We start from the raw sequence: 15,324 nt of genomic DNA, 5'->3' as shown, positions 1-15,324 counted from the left end.
GCCAATAGAAGAGAATATTCGTAGCTCAGGGTTGAACCGTGGGGTCCTTGATACTCTCTGAACATGGTGATTTACTTGCAAATGTTTCATTACCCAAGTACCGATGATGTTACCTAGTATGGTAATGAAACGCTTGCAGGAAAACCACCGATCTCAAGAGAGCATCAAAGACACCACGATCATGGGTATGTTTGCCATCCAGACCATATTCCCCAGTTTTAAAGGTATGCAGTCCAGCTACCTGTTTAGGTCCTGGCAGTCTTATGGACAGGGTTTTCTGTTCATACGGCTGTTTTTGTTTGAGTCGTGGTGGCGCAGTGGTTAGAATATACAGTATTTGCCGACTGCCAGCAGCTCAGCGGCAGTTCAATTCTCACTGGTTCAAGGTTGACTCAGCCTTCCATCCTTCTGAAGTGGGTAAAATTAGGACCCAGATTGTTGGGGACAAGATGCTGACTCTGTGAACTGCTTAGAGAAGGCTGTAAAGCACTGTGAAGCAATATATAAGTCTTAAGTGCTACTGCTGTTGCTCTGGTCTGCCTGGGTAACTAAGGACATTTATCTTTAAAGAGTATTATTCATAGGCATCACAATTTCTGCAGAGCCATAAAATGTCTTTAGGGTTAGGGTAGTTCTCTTTTTAAAAAATAAGGTGCATGTGCAATCAGAAGTGGAAAATGGTGTCTTAAAGATCCATCTCATCCTGGGCACCCTTTTTTTGAACTATTACCCTCTGGCAGACGGTACAGGATAATAAAAACAAGGACAAATAGGCTGAAAAACAGTTTCTATCCCAGGGCAATAACCATATTGAATTCTACGGTATAGTACAGTATTAGGTTTTCAATTTCAATTATATAGAATGTAAAGGATGTATGTTTGTGTTTTATTTTTATAGTTATAATGTACACTGAAGACGGCATTTAATTTCGTTGTACCATGTGTAAACTAAACTAAACTAAACTAAACTAAACTAAACTAAACTAAACTAAACTAAACTAAACTAAACTAAACTAAACTAAACGACTATGGATTGCAATGAAGAGATTTAGGGAAATTCTAAAGTTGATATTCTGTTTAATGTTGTAATCAATCTATCCATCTATCTATCTATCTTTCTATCTATCTATCTTTCTATCTATCTATCTATCTATCTATCTATCTATCTATCTATTCACACGCGCACACACACACACACAGAGAGAGAGAGAGAGAGAGAGTAGACTGGGACCAGTTGATGAATTTCCATAAGCCAGCAAGTGTTTCTTTGCCCTCCAGTTGCTTAACCATAGCAACCAGAATAAAGTACTTTCTGTTTGCTTTTCTTTCTAAATTAGGCTGTTCAATGTTTGTATGAAAGGACCATAAATTCATTTCTGCTGATGTAAGCAAATCAGACTCTTAATTTCTTAACTTGAAGGGTTCGTCCTTGGCCAGCTGTGCCTGGTAGACCACGAGGCTCCAGGGTTTTGGCTCCAACAGCTCTTTGCACAACTGGAGCCTTCCCAGCCTTTCCTTTTACAGTGTTTTGTATCTATCACAGGGGAAAAGTTTCCTTCAGGAAAATAGGATTGTGCAGCATTTTGGCTTCCAGAGCAAAAAAAACAGTTTTGGAACAGGAGGTGGGCCCATGTAGCATCTGTCCGGCAGCTCTTACGGCAACCACGCCTTTCCCAGTTATTCTGCAGCTGGGCCCTACAACCCTCATATAATCCTAGAGAAGGCTTCCCCCGCATTGACTTTTCTTATTGGAAGCCAGCTGGATTGGAAGAATAGCAAACCAGTGCTGGGTTCATGACCCTACACTTTCCAGAGCATCATTTTTTGCCTTCAAAGCCAAAATACTTCTTTTAAAAAGATGACGTTTCTATTATGACTGCTACTATTACGAGAGCTTGCTTTTGTGTACTTGCCTTTGCCTAAAACAATGTTTTTCTTTTAAAAAAAACACCAAAAAGGCGATTAAGCCAGAGACCAACGGCAGAAGAACTGGAGCAAAGGAACATACTTCAGCGTAAGTAACGGCAACTCAAGACTTCCCTTATACTTGTCTACCAGATAGTTGATACTCCTGTTGTACAGATACTCCTCAACTTACGACCGCATTGGAGATGGGAATTTCCATTGCTTAGCAAAGCGGTTGTTCATTGAGCCATGCCTGATTTTTATGACCTTTTTTGCCGTGGTTGTTAAGCAAATCACTGCAGTCGTTAAGTGAATCACATTGTTGTTAAGCAAATCTGGCTCCCCCCCAACTTTGCTTGTTGGAAGCCAGCTTGACCCAGGGACACTGCAACCTTCATAAGTGCATCCTGGTTGCCAAAGCAATTGAATTTTGGTCATGTGACCAAATGCCGCATTGGATGCTGCATTGGTTGTAAGTGTGAGGACTGGTTATAAATCACTTTGTTCAATGTCGTGGTCATTTTGAACGACTGCTAAACGAATGGTAGTAAGTTGAGGGCTACCCGTAGACAGTGTAGAAACTGATGGGGAGTTTGTTGCATGATGCTCCAAGATGGCATGTCTCATTTTGATAAAGATAGAATAGAATAGAATAGAATAGAATAGAATAGAATAGAATAGAATAGAATAGAATAGAATAGAATAGAATAGAATAGAATAGAATAGAATAGAATAGCAGAGTTGGAAGGGACCTTGGAGGTCTTCTAGTCCAACCCCCTGCTTAGGCAGGAGACCCTACACCACTTCAGACAAATGGTTATCCAACATCTTCTTAAAAACTTCCAGTGTTGGAGCATTCACAACTTCTGGAGGCAAGTTGTTCCACTGATTGATTGTTCTAACTGTCAGGAAATTTCTCCTTAGTTCTAGGTTGTTTCTCTCCTTGATTAATTTCCATCCATTGCTTCTTGTCCTGCTCTCAGATGCTATGGAGAATAGCTTGGCTCCCTCTTCTTTGTGGCAGCCCCTGAGATATTGGAAGACTGCTATCATGTCTCCCCTAGTCCTTCTTTTCATTAAACTAGGCATACCCAGTTCCTGCAACCGTTCTTTATATGTTTTAGCCTATGTATTATGAGGCCTTCTGTGTTATATCTCCTCGACACAATTTCAAATATCTCCTGTGCACAAGACTAATGGAAACCATTTGCTCAACATGTGCAAACATACAGGGTTAATAATTCTGAGGCCTTATCTAATCATAGTTCGCATGAAACTAACCTGGAAAGAGATTTCAACATCTTTTTCTTTTCCTTCTCATTTGGCAGAAAAAAATGAGGCTGACCGTCAGGCTGAGAAGAGGGAAATAAAAAGGAGGCTCACTCGGAAGGTATGAGATACTTCAGGTGTTTTTCCCATTTGCACAGCAATCTGTAGGCGGTGACCCTACAGAGAAGTTCACCACCTGCAGGATTTATTCAGTATTGATCCTGAGGTGGTCATTCAGAGATTCTGTCCAGAACAGGGGTCACCAACCTTTCGGACCTCAGGGACCACTAAATTCATAATTTTAAATCCCGCGGACCACTAATATGATCTGCCTAATGACCGGCTGGGTGGGCGTGGCTAGGTGGTCATGTAATTGGGTGGGTGTGGCCAACTCAATGTCACTCACATCACGGCCTCTACTCGCCCCTCCCCTCCCAACCACTCTTTGTCTGCCCACCTGGGCTCCTTAGGGCCCCAACAGGAAGCAGTTGTTGGAGCTAAGCAGCCACCATGAGAAAGAGTTGGCAAAACAACTGGCTCAGTTCAAATTGGATCTGACTGAGAAGGAGGCTCAGCAGAAGCACCTCACTGAGGACTACGAGCATAGGCTTTCCAAGCAGAGGGAAGACCTGCGGGAGTTCAAGGCCAGGTACTGGCACCTGGAGGCTCAGCGGGCTGAGATGGTCAGCCAGTTCCAGGCCATGATGCAGTCCCACTGGAACAAGGCCCTCCGGCTCTTTGCCACCAGCAGCTCTTCCCTCCAGCCTTCGCCCAAAGCCCTGCACCAGGAGGTTGAAGCAGACCCCAAGTCGGAATTTCTTCCCCCTCTGCCCCGCACAAAAAGACCCCGAAGGGGGAGACTCTCTGCAGCAACACAAATGTTCATTGCACGTATCTGTCCCAGGGGCCGTAGTTTGAGGACCTCTGATTTAATGCAATATAAAAAATGCAAATAATTTTTCTGCGGACCACCCAAATATTCTCACGGACCACCAATGGTCCATGGACCATCAGTTGTTGACCCCTGGTCCAGAACACAGTGGTAAGAGCTTTAGACTCCGGGGGTTCAGCAGGTTATTGCCAAGTCTGTGCTCTAGATAAAAAGGATAGGAAAAAAAATCACATGATAAATGGTTTGACTTCATTCTGATATGCCTTATATACATGGCTGGCTGGGGAATTCTGGGAATTGAAGTACATCTTCAAGTTGCCAAGACAGAGAAGCAGTGCTTTAACCCAATGCCTGCTTTGAATTTTTTTTTGCAAAGATGGGCATGCCATTAAGTGTGAGCCCCAAATGGGTATATAAAGTACATCCCCCAAAGTCTCTCTATGTCTTTCCCTTTCTGGCTTTCACCACCTCACGTATTAGACTTTCAAAACCTTGAAATGAGGTTTTGCTCAATATATCTCCGCTTTCCTCAAACTGGTGCTCTCCAGAAGCATTCTGGAGTTTTCAAAAATCCCAACCAGTTGGTAATCCCAATATGTCTGAAGGCTGCTGGTTTGAGGAAATGAGACATGCAGAGACTTATTTTGAAAATTTAACCCTGAAGATTAAAGGAAATGGAAGTTAAGTGACACTCTTGCCTTATTATTGTAACACTGCTATTTGTACTAGTGTTAGCTAGTCACTACCATGTGAGAATGATGGGTTTGGCATACTCATGGCTTTCAAAGTCTTTGCAACTTAGTCTACCTTCCTGTGTTGCTGCTCCCCCCCCCACCTCGGTGCACTGCCCAGGAAGTGTGACATTGCACAGATATCAGGGCATTGTTGCAACTCTTCTACTTGTATAGCAGAGTATTGTGTGATGACTTTAGTACATTGATTTCTCTCTCTCTGCCTTTTAGCTTAGCCAAAGGCCTACAGTGGCTGAACTGCAGGCCAGAAAGATCCTGAGGTTTCATGAATATGTGGAGGTAACCGATGCCCATGACTATGACAGGAGAGCAGACAAGCCGTGGACAAAACTCACTCCTGCTGACAAGGTAAAAAAAAGGCAAAGTTACAGTTAAAATTACAAAGTTAAAAACTCTCTGCTCAGCTTCCCTCTAGTCCTGCTTTTGCCCTGTTCACATAATTAAACCTCCAATCTTGCCAACTTGGTTATTGAATCATTAATTGTTAAAACCTAGAGGCTGCCCAACTCCAAACAACACAGGGAAGTTTAAAGTTAAAAAATAAGAAGCAGACACATCACCACATGACTGTAATAACAAACCTCCAGATAGAGGCTCAGTGCCCACACTACTCCCAGGCCTGGGAGAAGACCCCAGTCTTCAAAGATGTTTGGCATGTCATCATGGGGAGCCATATAGATTTTGGGGAGGATGGTGTTCCAGACGGCAAGTGCTAAAATAAGGAAGGGGTGCTCCCTGGGTCCTGCTAGGTGGCATGGCTTACTCGAAGGAACCCAGAGCACATCTGCTCTACCTGATATCACTGCGGCGCCAAAACTATCAGAGATAGGTGGTCCATTAAATCGCCAGGCCTTTATAAGAGATAAGCAGCACCTTGAATGCAGAAGCAATTTAATTAATAGCAATAGCACTTAGACTTATATACCGCTTTCCAGTGCTTTCCAGCCCTCTCTAAGCGGTTTACAGAGTCAGCCTCTTGCCCCCAACAATTGGGTCCTCATTTTACCCACCTTGGAAGGATGGAAGGCTGAGTCAACCTCAAGCCAGTCAAGATTGAACTCCTGGCAATGGGCAGAATTAGCCTGCAATGCTGCATTCTAACCACTGTGCCACCATAGCTCTTGATATCGTTATAGCAATAGCAATAAGACTTATATACCCCTTCACAGTGCTGTGCAGAGGTATACAGAGGTTTACAGAGTCAGCATATTGCCCCAGCAATCTGCGTCCTCATTTTACCCACCTCGGAAGGATGGAAGGCTGAGTCAACCTTGAATCAACCTTAATACATGTTCTAGGTTTATACAACTTATTGAATCTTTCCCTTCTTCTTATCCTTATCCTTATCGTCATCCTCATCCCCCACCCTCATTCCCTACCCCATTATCCTGTCCTGTCCTTTTTCCTTTCTCTTCCCTATTTTCTTCTTTATACTCCCCCCCACCCATTAATTTACTTCCCTTACTTTTCCCTTTCAAAATCCGTATTGTTTTTATTCTTTTAAAAAATTTCTTTAATAAAAATTATATGCCCCCTTCCAAATTCCCTGATTTTTCCAAAACAAGCTGGGCCTAATTAACACTCAGACCCAACCCCAAAACATGTTGGATTTTCATTTAACCTAGCTTTCTGTATATTAACAGCTATTAGGTGTGTAAGTGAACTAGTTATACTTCTTTTGTGAACACCTGGCTGAGCCTTGCTCCACTACCACTTTTCTTCTCAGCTGTATTTTTTTTTTTTAAATTCCCAGGACGGTTTTCAAGACTGGACCTATTTTTAACAGCCTTTGATGCAATCCTGTAATCCTTTGCTCTAATGAAGCCAAGGGATGCATCAGAGAAAAAAGTTGTATCTTTTCTATCACTGGGGTGTACTAAGGGAGCTCAACCAATCTCATTGTACATATGTTATGCACTGACAATAAAGATTTGAATTGAAGCATTTATACTGGGATGGAAAATCTGAGTCTTCCCAAACATTTATAAATGTATAACTACCCACAACACCGGTGAGTGTAGCCAAGTGACAAAGGTTTGGAACTTAGTGTTCAGGCAGCAATATTTGGAGGACCCAAACTTGTTTATTGTTAATGTACATCTGTGTTGCTACGTTAATATTAATAGCTGGGCTAAATAAAGATATTTATCCATTTGCTCATCTCCGCTGAGTATCAAGAGCCCTTCTCCCCACCCGTTTCCTTTCTTGCCGCATCTCATGACCTTCCCAACCAGATACCCTCCCACTCCTGCAGACTGATACTTCCTGAGCTAGACCCAAAATGGGGAACTGCCTGCTATCCTGATCATAAAAAACTGTCTGTACGTACAGTATGCAGGGGAGGGTGTCTGTGGTGTGTACACATAGATACATTCATGTACGGGTAGTCCAGAGGTGGGTTTCAGCAGGTTCTGACCTGTTCTGGAGAACCGGTAGCGGAAATTTTGAGTAGTTCAGAGAACCGGTAGTAAAAATTCTGACTGGCCCCGCCCCCATCTATTCTCTGCCTCCCAAGTCCCAGCTGATCAGGAGGAAATGGGGATTTTGCAGTAACCTTCCCCTGGATTGGGGAGGGAATGGAGATTTTACAGTATCCTTCCCCTGGAGTGGGGTGGGAATGGAGATTTTACAGTATCTTTCCCCTGCCATGTCCACCAAGCCACGCCCACAGAACCGGTAGTAAAAAAATTTGAAACCCACCACTGGGGTAGTCCTCGATGTACGTCCACAATTGAGCCCAAAATTTCTCTTGCTTAAGCGAGATAGTTGCTGAGTTTTGCCCCATTGTACTTACTCATTTCTTGCCATAGTTGTTAAGCGAATCACTGCAGTTGGGCCGTGGTGGCGCAGTGGTTAGAAAGCAGTACTTGCAGTCTATTTCTGCTGACTGCCGGCTGCCTACAAATTTGGCAGTTCGAATCTCACCAGGCTCAAGGTTGACTCAGCCTTTCCATCCTTCCGAGGTGGGTAAAATGAGGACCCAGATTGTTGGGGGCAATAGGCTGACTCCGTAAACCGCGTAGAGAGGGCTGTGAAGCAGTATGTAAGTCTACGTGCTATTGCTATTGTTAAGTTGGTCACAAGGATGTTAAGTGAATCTGGTTTCCCCATTGATTTTGCTGGTTGTGACGGTGGACTGTTTTGAGAATGCCCAACAGCCATCGAACACCGGGAACTGATGGGATTTCTCTGCCCTTTTATATAGGCTGCCATTCGGAAGGAGCTGAACGAATTCAAGAGCTCGGAGATGGAAGTGCACGAAGAGAGCAAGCAGTTCACTCGGTACGTTAAAAGGCGGTTGCTCAGGTGGACTCTCTGGCCATTGCAGGAGGGTCAGGTTCACAGCACACCATGTGCAGAATTTAGCTTCTGACCTGCTGTAGCTCCTTTATATTTGGAATAACTTGTACTGCAAGCTGAACTATGGTCATGCCAGAGAGGGTAGCTGTAATCAGCACAACCTAGTTTTTGCAGATTTACTTGGAAGCAAGCCTGGAAGAGTCTTTTAAACTTCAGTTTTTTGACATGGGCATTTTGTGGAGAGCCAGCGCCACCTAGCATTGAGAATATCTCCTCTTATGGGACGCATAAACCATGTAGAAGTTGATCTGAACGTTCCCACTTCCAAATCTGGACTGACGTGTCTCAATTTCATTGACCGCCACATCAGGGTTGTGTTTGACTTTGGGGGGGCAAGGTGGGTGTGGCCAGCGACATCACTTGGGTTGGGGGCGCCTGTGGCGGCCTGAGTGCTCTGCCAGTGAAAACAGGCTCCCGAGCTCTGTTTCCGGCTACGACAGCCTCCTGTATTTATTTATTTATTTATTTATATATTTATTTATTAGTCGCATTTTTATGCTGCCCAACTCCCGAGGGACTCTGGGCAGCTAACAACGAAGAATAAAACAATGCGAACAATATCCCATACAAAAGTTTAAAAAGAAAACATTAAAAGACATACACTCCAATTCGTGGCCGGGTCTTGCAAGATCACAGTAGCGAGATCAACGGCCCCAGGCCTGCTGGAAGAGCCAGGTCTTCACCGCTTTCTGGAAGGCCAGTAGGGTGGGGGCAGTCCGGACCTCAGGGGGTAATTGGTTCCAGAGAGCCAGGGCAGCCACAGAGAAGGCCCTCCCCTGCGGGCCCGCCAGCCGACATTGTTTAGCTGACAGGACCCGGAGGAGACCGACTCTGTGGGATCTTACCGGTGGTTGGGAGCTATGCGGTAGAAGGCACTGTACACTTTGGGTCATTTATAAAAACAATAAAGTCGGGTTAAAAACAGCTAAAGAAAACCCTTCTAGAAATCTTGTAATCACACCTGGGATTGGCAAAGAAGCGAATATACAATAGTGGCCAAAATTGTGGAAACCTTTTGGGAAAAGTGTATTTTCTAAAACTAGCTAATAACACCACATTTTTGGGGGGAGTAGCTGTAGTACCATAAAATTATATATCAATGGGAAGATAATTTAATCAAGAATGTAATACAGTAACTTTTATGAAGGATTTGCTATTACTGTAGAATAGCAGTTATAAAGAAGAAAAGTAGAAAAAATGAGATATACAAAAATGATCACCATAGAAAAAACGAGATATACAAAAATGATCACCATGTCAGTTAATACTTAGTTGGGTAACCTTTAGCATGAATTACAACCTTACAACATCTTCCCATGGAGTGAACCAAGTCTTTTAGTTCTGCAGCTGTTATCATGTGAAACCAAGATTAAATGATGGCTTCTATTAACTGGGTTTTATTGCTGGGTCGCTTCTGACTAACAAGTTTCTTTAGTCGGCTCTATAGATTTTCAATTGGGTTAAAGTCTGGGCTATTCCCAGGCCATTCCAGCAGTGGAATAGGATTATCTTGAAACTCCAAAAAAACAAGTGGTGCTTTTAACCATCAAACTTCAAAAATACACTTTTCCCAAAAGGTTTTGGCCACTACTGTATGCTCAGATGGCTCCATTGCTAGGTGCTCATTCTTATCCACCTTTTGCCTAGAGTGGATACATTTGTTTTTATAATTTTTATTTTAATCTGGATTTTATCTTTTTATATTGCCTGTTTTTCTATGTGTTGTTAAGTGATTGTTGTAGCAGGGTCACGTTTTGTAAGATGTATGGCTATATAAATTAGGTAGGTAGGTAGGTAGGTAGGTAGGTAGGTAGGTAGATAGATAGATAGATAGATAGATAGATAGATAGATAGATAGATATGGATGGATGGATGGATGGATGGATGGATGGATGGATGGACGGACACATAAATGTTATATGATTTTTTTATACTTGTCTTGCAGATATCATCGGCCTTGAGGTTTTTTTTTTTTTTTAAAAAAAAGAAAAACAGCAAGAAGCATGATCAGTCACTGGAAGAGAAGTGAACTTGCCGTGTTTGTCATTTCCTGTCTCACAAGTTGAAGAGGAATCTTGAGGCTTGTTTGAGATTAGCCTTCATTCACATATCCAGAGGAAAAGTTTCTCTTCGCCAGGAAATGGGCCAGGGACGGGAACGCCCTTGTCCCAAAGTTAGCATTTCATTGAAAGGAAATTTGTCACAAGTGCCACGAGATCACACGGCGGGGCACGTCACGATCGAAAGCATTATACCTCAGATATACGGCAATACAAACGGATGATGCCCCTTTGGCTCCTTATCTTCTGCCTGATTCTGAACCGTTTCATGTTCCGGTTTCAACGAAAAGCGAGACTATCAGAGCAGACTTTGGAGCTGTGGAATGAGAAGTGTGCACGTACCTATATTATGCTGTACCCAGAAGAAACTTTGACTGACACTTTACTGGAGATTTGGGAAAGGTGCTTATGGGCTTCTTCTTCTTCTTCTTCTTTTTTTTGGGAGTTATTAATTTGCAGAATCACTACTGACCAATCATATGTTGTCTAGCGGAAGAATTTTTGAGCTCTAACATGGCACATGCTGCATATTGGGGGGGGGGGGGAAATGTAACATTAAAAAAAAAAAACAACGGACAGCAAGAAGTTCCCTTCGACACTCAAATTTGCTATAAAGCTAAGAGACCGAATTTTCTGTGGGGAGAGGATGCACCTTTAGGCCTGTTTAACAGGACACTGCAAAGCCTGAAATGAGTTGCCTTGAAGAAGCAGATGATGTGGAATATGCTGTATTTTTTAACAAATTGTGACTTTTTTTTTTAAAAAAAAAAGCAACTTCCTGAAATTAATGTGGAGCTTGCCTTTTTCTTAGATTTGTAGCAAAAACGTACTGAAATGTAAACGATTCGCAAAGGGCTTAAACCCAACTTTTAAGGAAAGGAAAGGAAAGATGGCATGGCATTAAGTAGATTTTGATGGAATGGTTCTGAACGTTGTATCACTGGCCACATCCGAGATGCGTGTCCTATGACGTTGGAGTGAAGAGATGGGGGGGGGGAATGCAAAAACGGGAATTTGGACATGTATTAGATGTTGGTTCTGTATTTGAGCATCGGTTTGGTGGCACATCTCTTCACACATCTGTAAAAGGTCACACGTGTAGAAGCTTATAGAGATGCATGTAGGCTGGAGGCTGATATTGCTGTGCTTCCTCAAATCCAGAACTTTTTTTTTTTTGCTGCTACTTTTGCAACTACACACCATTTTTGGGAGGAGGATGACCCAGACAAAAGAGGGCAGGATTCAGATATCTTAAAAACAGTGCGCAGGAGACGGAATCTGTGCAGTCAATTGGGTCCAATCTTCTTGAATAAACCCCCTTCTGACTGATTTCAGTGGCGATTAAGGGCAGCCCACAGTTTAGGCTGGATCCAGCCTCTTCTTATCTTTTCACAAGGATAAGATAAGCTTATGCATATTGGAGTTCTTTCTCTCCAAGAAATGGTCCTCCTAATGGGTGAGTCTGGGGGGAGTGCAAGGCATGGCAAACTTGCCTTCAACGCCCCCTAGTTTCATTCCAGCCGATGCCAGTTGCCTTTCTGGTGTTCCTGTGAAGGGAGGGGAATGTGGCCTTGTCTTTATAAGGAGCCATTTTTCTTACAATGCAAGGAGAAAAGCTTTTGGTGTGGATTGTGGGATAAGTGCCAGTGTACTCTTCATCGGAGCAATTTTTTTTCATGATGTATAAAATCTCTATTAAGGAAATCATTGTGTTGTCTTCCTATCAACAAGATTGTATGAAATAAATTTTTTTTAGGAAAAAAAACCCTTCTCTTTTTCATTCTGTTTCTTCTTCTCTACCATAATGCATATGATTTTTTTTTTTAATGAATAACATCAGGGGTGTTTACTTGCAGAGTGAAAGTGATTGAGTATCTCTGCAGGTAGACAGGAAATGGGAATGTGCATATTTTAATCACTTCTATTGACATGCTCGCAATCTCCGTTTCAATATCCAGGGGACTTTTTGTGTTCCCAATAATACCAGTGTACTCTGTTTTTGTGTTCTTCAAAACTTCATCATATTCTTAATGAAGTGCCCAATGATTTACGGTAGATATTAACCAAAAAAATATTTTAATTGGCTTCTGCAGGCAAGGTTCTTGAACTTTTGTCAACATAATTATTTTGCATGAACTTTGTAGTATGTAGCCCTCGTCACTTCCCGTCTGGACTACTGTAATGCTCTCTACATGGGGCTCCCCTTGAAGAGCACCCGGAGGCTCCCAACTGGTCCAGAATGCGGCTGCGCAGGTGATTATGGGAGCGACACCGCTCCCATGTAACACCTCTCCTGCGTGAGCTGCACTGGCTCCCTGTGGTCTTCAGGGTGCGATTCAAGGTATTGGTTACCATCTTTAGAGCGCTCCATGGCTTAGGACCTGGGTACTTACGAGATCGCCTTCTGCTACCGATAGCCTCCCACCGGCCAGTGCGCTCCCACAGAGAGGGACCTGTTTCCCTTGTTACCTTCTGGGAGGAGGCTTCGTGGTAGAAGCAGAACATCCAGATTCAGCCACAGTTTTGTTCCATAAAGTATCCACCTTATCGCTTCCTCTTTCTGATATGTATTCAAGATAGGCAGTGATTAATATTTATATGTATAGGTGTAGGTATATACATAAGTACGGTATAAATCCGAATAACCAAAGACCTACATACAAACACCCGCGAAAACCTCAGAAAACATAAGTACGGTATGTATATAGCATGTCTATATGTGTCTTACGTATGTCTGTTGTGACCTAGGCCCAAGTAGTTATTACCAGACACAACCAGTCCTAAACAAACATTTTATTAGAACAGCTGTGAATTCCTTCATTCTGAGCTTAGTCCAGTGTTTCTCAACCTTGGTAGCTTGAAGATGGGTGGACTTCAACTCCCAGAATCCCCTAGCCAGCCACGCTGGCTGGGGGATTCTGGGAGTTGAAGTCCACCCATCTTCAAGCTTCCAAGGTTGAGAAACACTGGCTTAGTCCAAATTAAGTCCAAAACAAGTCCTTCAGAAAAAGTCCTTTGGGCTTATCACAAACCTTTATCTTCTTTGGCACCCTGCCAAAGGCCATTCTTGGCAAAGCCCCACGAAGTTCAGAAACAAGAGACACCGACTGGAGGCTCTGGAGGCTCTGGAATCCATGCATAACTCTCAGATGGCCCTGGCCCCATCTCTACCTCCGACACAGAACCCTCATCCGGGCCTTCCCCTGACTCCAGGATTGGCCCATGCTCCTCCCCAGCCTCCTCATTGTCTGACTCTGCTGCTAGCTCTGCGGGCTGCTGGTGGACCACAACGTCTACACTTTTGACAGCGGGCAACAGAATTTCATTTTTAATGTGTGCCAGTGTGCCCACAATAAAAAATGACAATAAAGGTTATCTTAGTGGGAGTTGAAGTCCAGACATTTTAAACTTCCAAGGTTGAAAAACACTGCACTGAATTATGGTTTATGCCGAATGTATTGTGTGCAACGTTCTGCAATTGCATAATGTTGCTTGCACATAAAAGGAATGCCACGATGAATATATATATATACATGTATTGTGTAAGTCCAACCATTTGGGGCTTAATTTAAAAAATTCATGGTGAAGCCTATGGCCCTCATAGTATATTGGGGGATGTTGAAGCTGCTAATTTGGTGCTAGCTTCTTACCTATATTTAGTGTCTTTTAAATGAGGGATGTCATATAGCCCTGGACAGCTAGTGATGTGGCCCCACAAGATCATAAACCTTTAACATTATTATATTTTTAGAATAGAATAGAATAGAATAGAATAGAATAGAATAGAATAGAATAGAATAGAATAGAATAGAATAGAATTTTTTATTGGCCAAGTGTGATTGGACACAGAAGGAATTTGTCTTGGTGCATACACTCCCAGTGTACATAAAAGAAAAGATACGTTCATCAAGAATCATAAGATACAACACTTAAAGATAGTCATAGGGTACAAAAAAGCAATCAAATCATATTAGGAAATAATCAATATAAATCGTAAGGATACAGTCATAAGTGGAAGGAGATGGGTGGTGGGAACGATGAGAAAATTAACAATAGTGCAGACTTAGTAAATAGTTTGACAGTGTTGAGGGAATTATTTGTTCAGCAGTGATGGCGTTCAGGAAAACTGTTTGTGTCTAGTTGTTCTGGTGTGCAGTGCTCTATAGCATCGTTTTGAGGGTAGGAGTTGAATCAGTTTACTGATATTTATGTACATTAACTATATTATATATTTTATATGTGGCCCAAGACAATTCTTCTTCACTCAATGCAGCCCAGGGAAGTCAAAAGTTTGGACATGCCTGTTTTAAATGGAATGTTGGTTCAAGTTACAAAAAGAATTTCAACCATAATCATTTCCAAGGTGATATCTTTACTAGTCAGTCTTCAAATATCTAGATCAATAACAAGGCAGAATCTTTTTAAAGTTTCACTCCTTGAGCTAAGCAGGTCAAGCAACCCAGTCCCTTTTAACTCTAAAACTTTCAGCCACCTCTAGGAAGTATAGTGCAATACAAAGATAATTTGGGGGAAAGCCTTATTTTTGAGATTTGAAAAACAGTGCTTGCATTCTAAAATAATTAAGGAAAAATGCATAATGTTGTTCTAGCAATTCGATAGAAGATCTGAGAATATTAATGCAGGAAACTGAAAACTAGAGGGGAAAAAATCCTTTCTTGTTAAGGGAAGCTGCTAGTCTTTGGTCAATAGGGGGCGTACTTGCAATCGCAGAGTTTCCGCCTTGTTTTCACTTGAAATCTCGTTTCATCTTCGAGATTTTGGGCTCATCCCGTCTGGCTGCACCGAGTCGCCTGCCGCTGTTTTGCGCACGCGTACTGTTGCCCAAAGAGATGCCCTTTGTAGAAAACGTGCGGTTTCTAATTGCACCCGGTGGCATTTTCCGTTTGGCAAAGCAATAAAGCAGCGAACCAAGACTGCTTCAAGGAATTAGGATTCAAGGAATTAGGATTCCTTGAAAACCAATGCGGGAGGAGGCAAGCCTCGCCAGCTTGGGTGGTTTTGGCTATGATAATATTTTGTCCCGCACCTTGAGGCATCGCATGAGAACCGGAAGCGAAGGTTGCGT

General features: G+C 42.7%; 1 protein-coding gene across 3 annotated transcripts in view; it reads left to right on the top strand.

Moving 5' to 3' along the window:
• Positions 1-11,970, top strand: part of PHACTR4 (phosphatase and actin regulator 4) — an 83,154-nt gene extending 71,184 nt beyond the window's left edge. For all 3 annotated transcript variants that reach the window (XM_070949572.1, XM_070949573.1, XM_070949571.1), the window contains 5 exons: positions 1,959-2,014; positions 3,234-3,295; positions 5,029-5,166; positions 8,024-8,100; positions 10,124-11,970. In XM_070949572.1, the coding sequence (XP_070805673.1) occupies positions 1,959-2,014; positions 3,234-3,295; positions 5,029-5,166; positions 8,024-8,100; positions 10,124-10,139 (349 nt within the window). In that variant the 3' untranslated portion in view covers positions 10,140-11,970. The remainder of the gene's footprint in view (positions 1-1,958; positions 2,015-3,233; positions 3,296-5,028; positions 5,167-8,023; positions 8,101-10,123) is intronic.
• The last annotated feature ends 3,354 nt before the right edge of the window (positions 11,971-15,324 follow it).

Source organism: Pituophis catenifer, unplaced genomic scaffold (assembly GCF_029215685.1).
Source record: "Pituophis catenifer annectens isolate HBS135680 unplaced genomic scaffold, rPitCat1.0.hap2 SCAF_9, whole genome shotgun sequence".
Taxonomy (NCBI): Eukaryota; Metazoa; Chordata; class Lepidosauria; order Squamata; family Colubridae; genus Pituophis; species Pituophis catenifer.
Note: the sequence above shows the minus strand (reverse complement) of the source record. Positions and strands in the feature narration are given on the sequence as shown.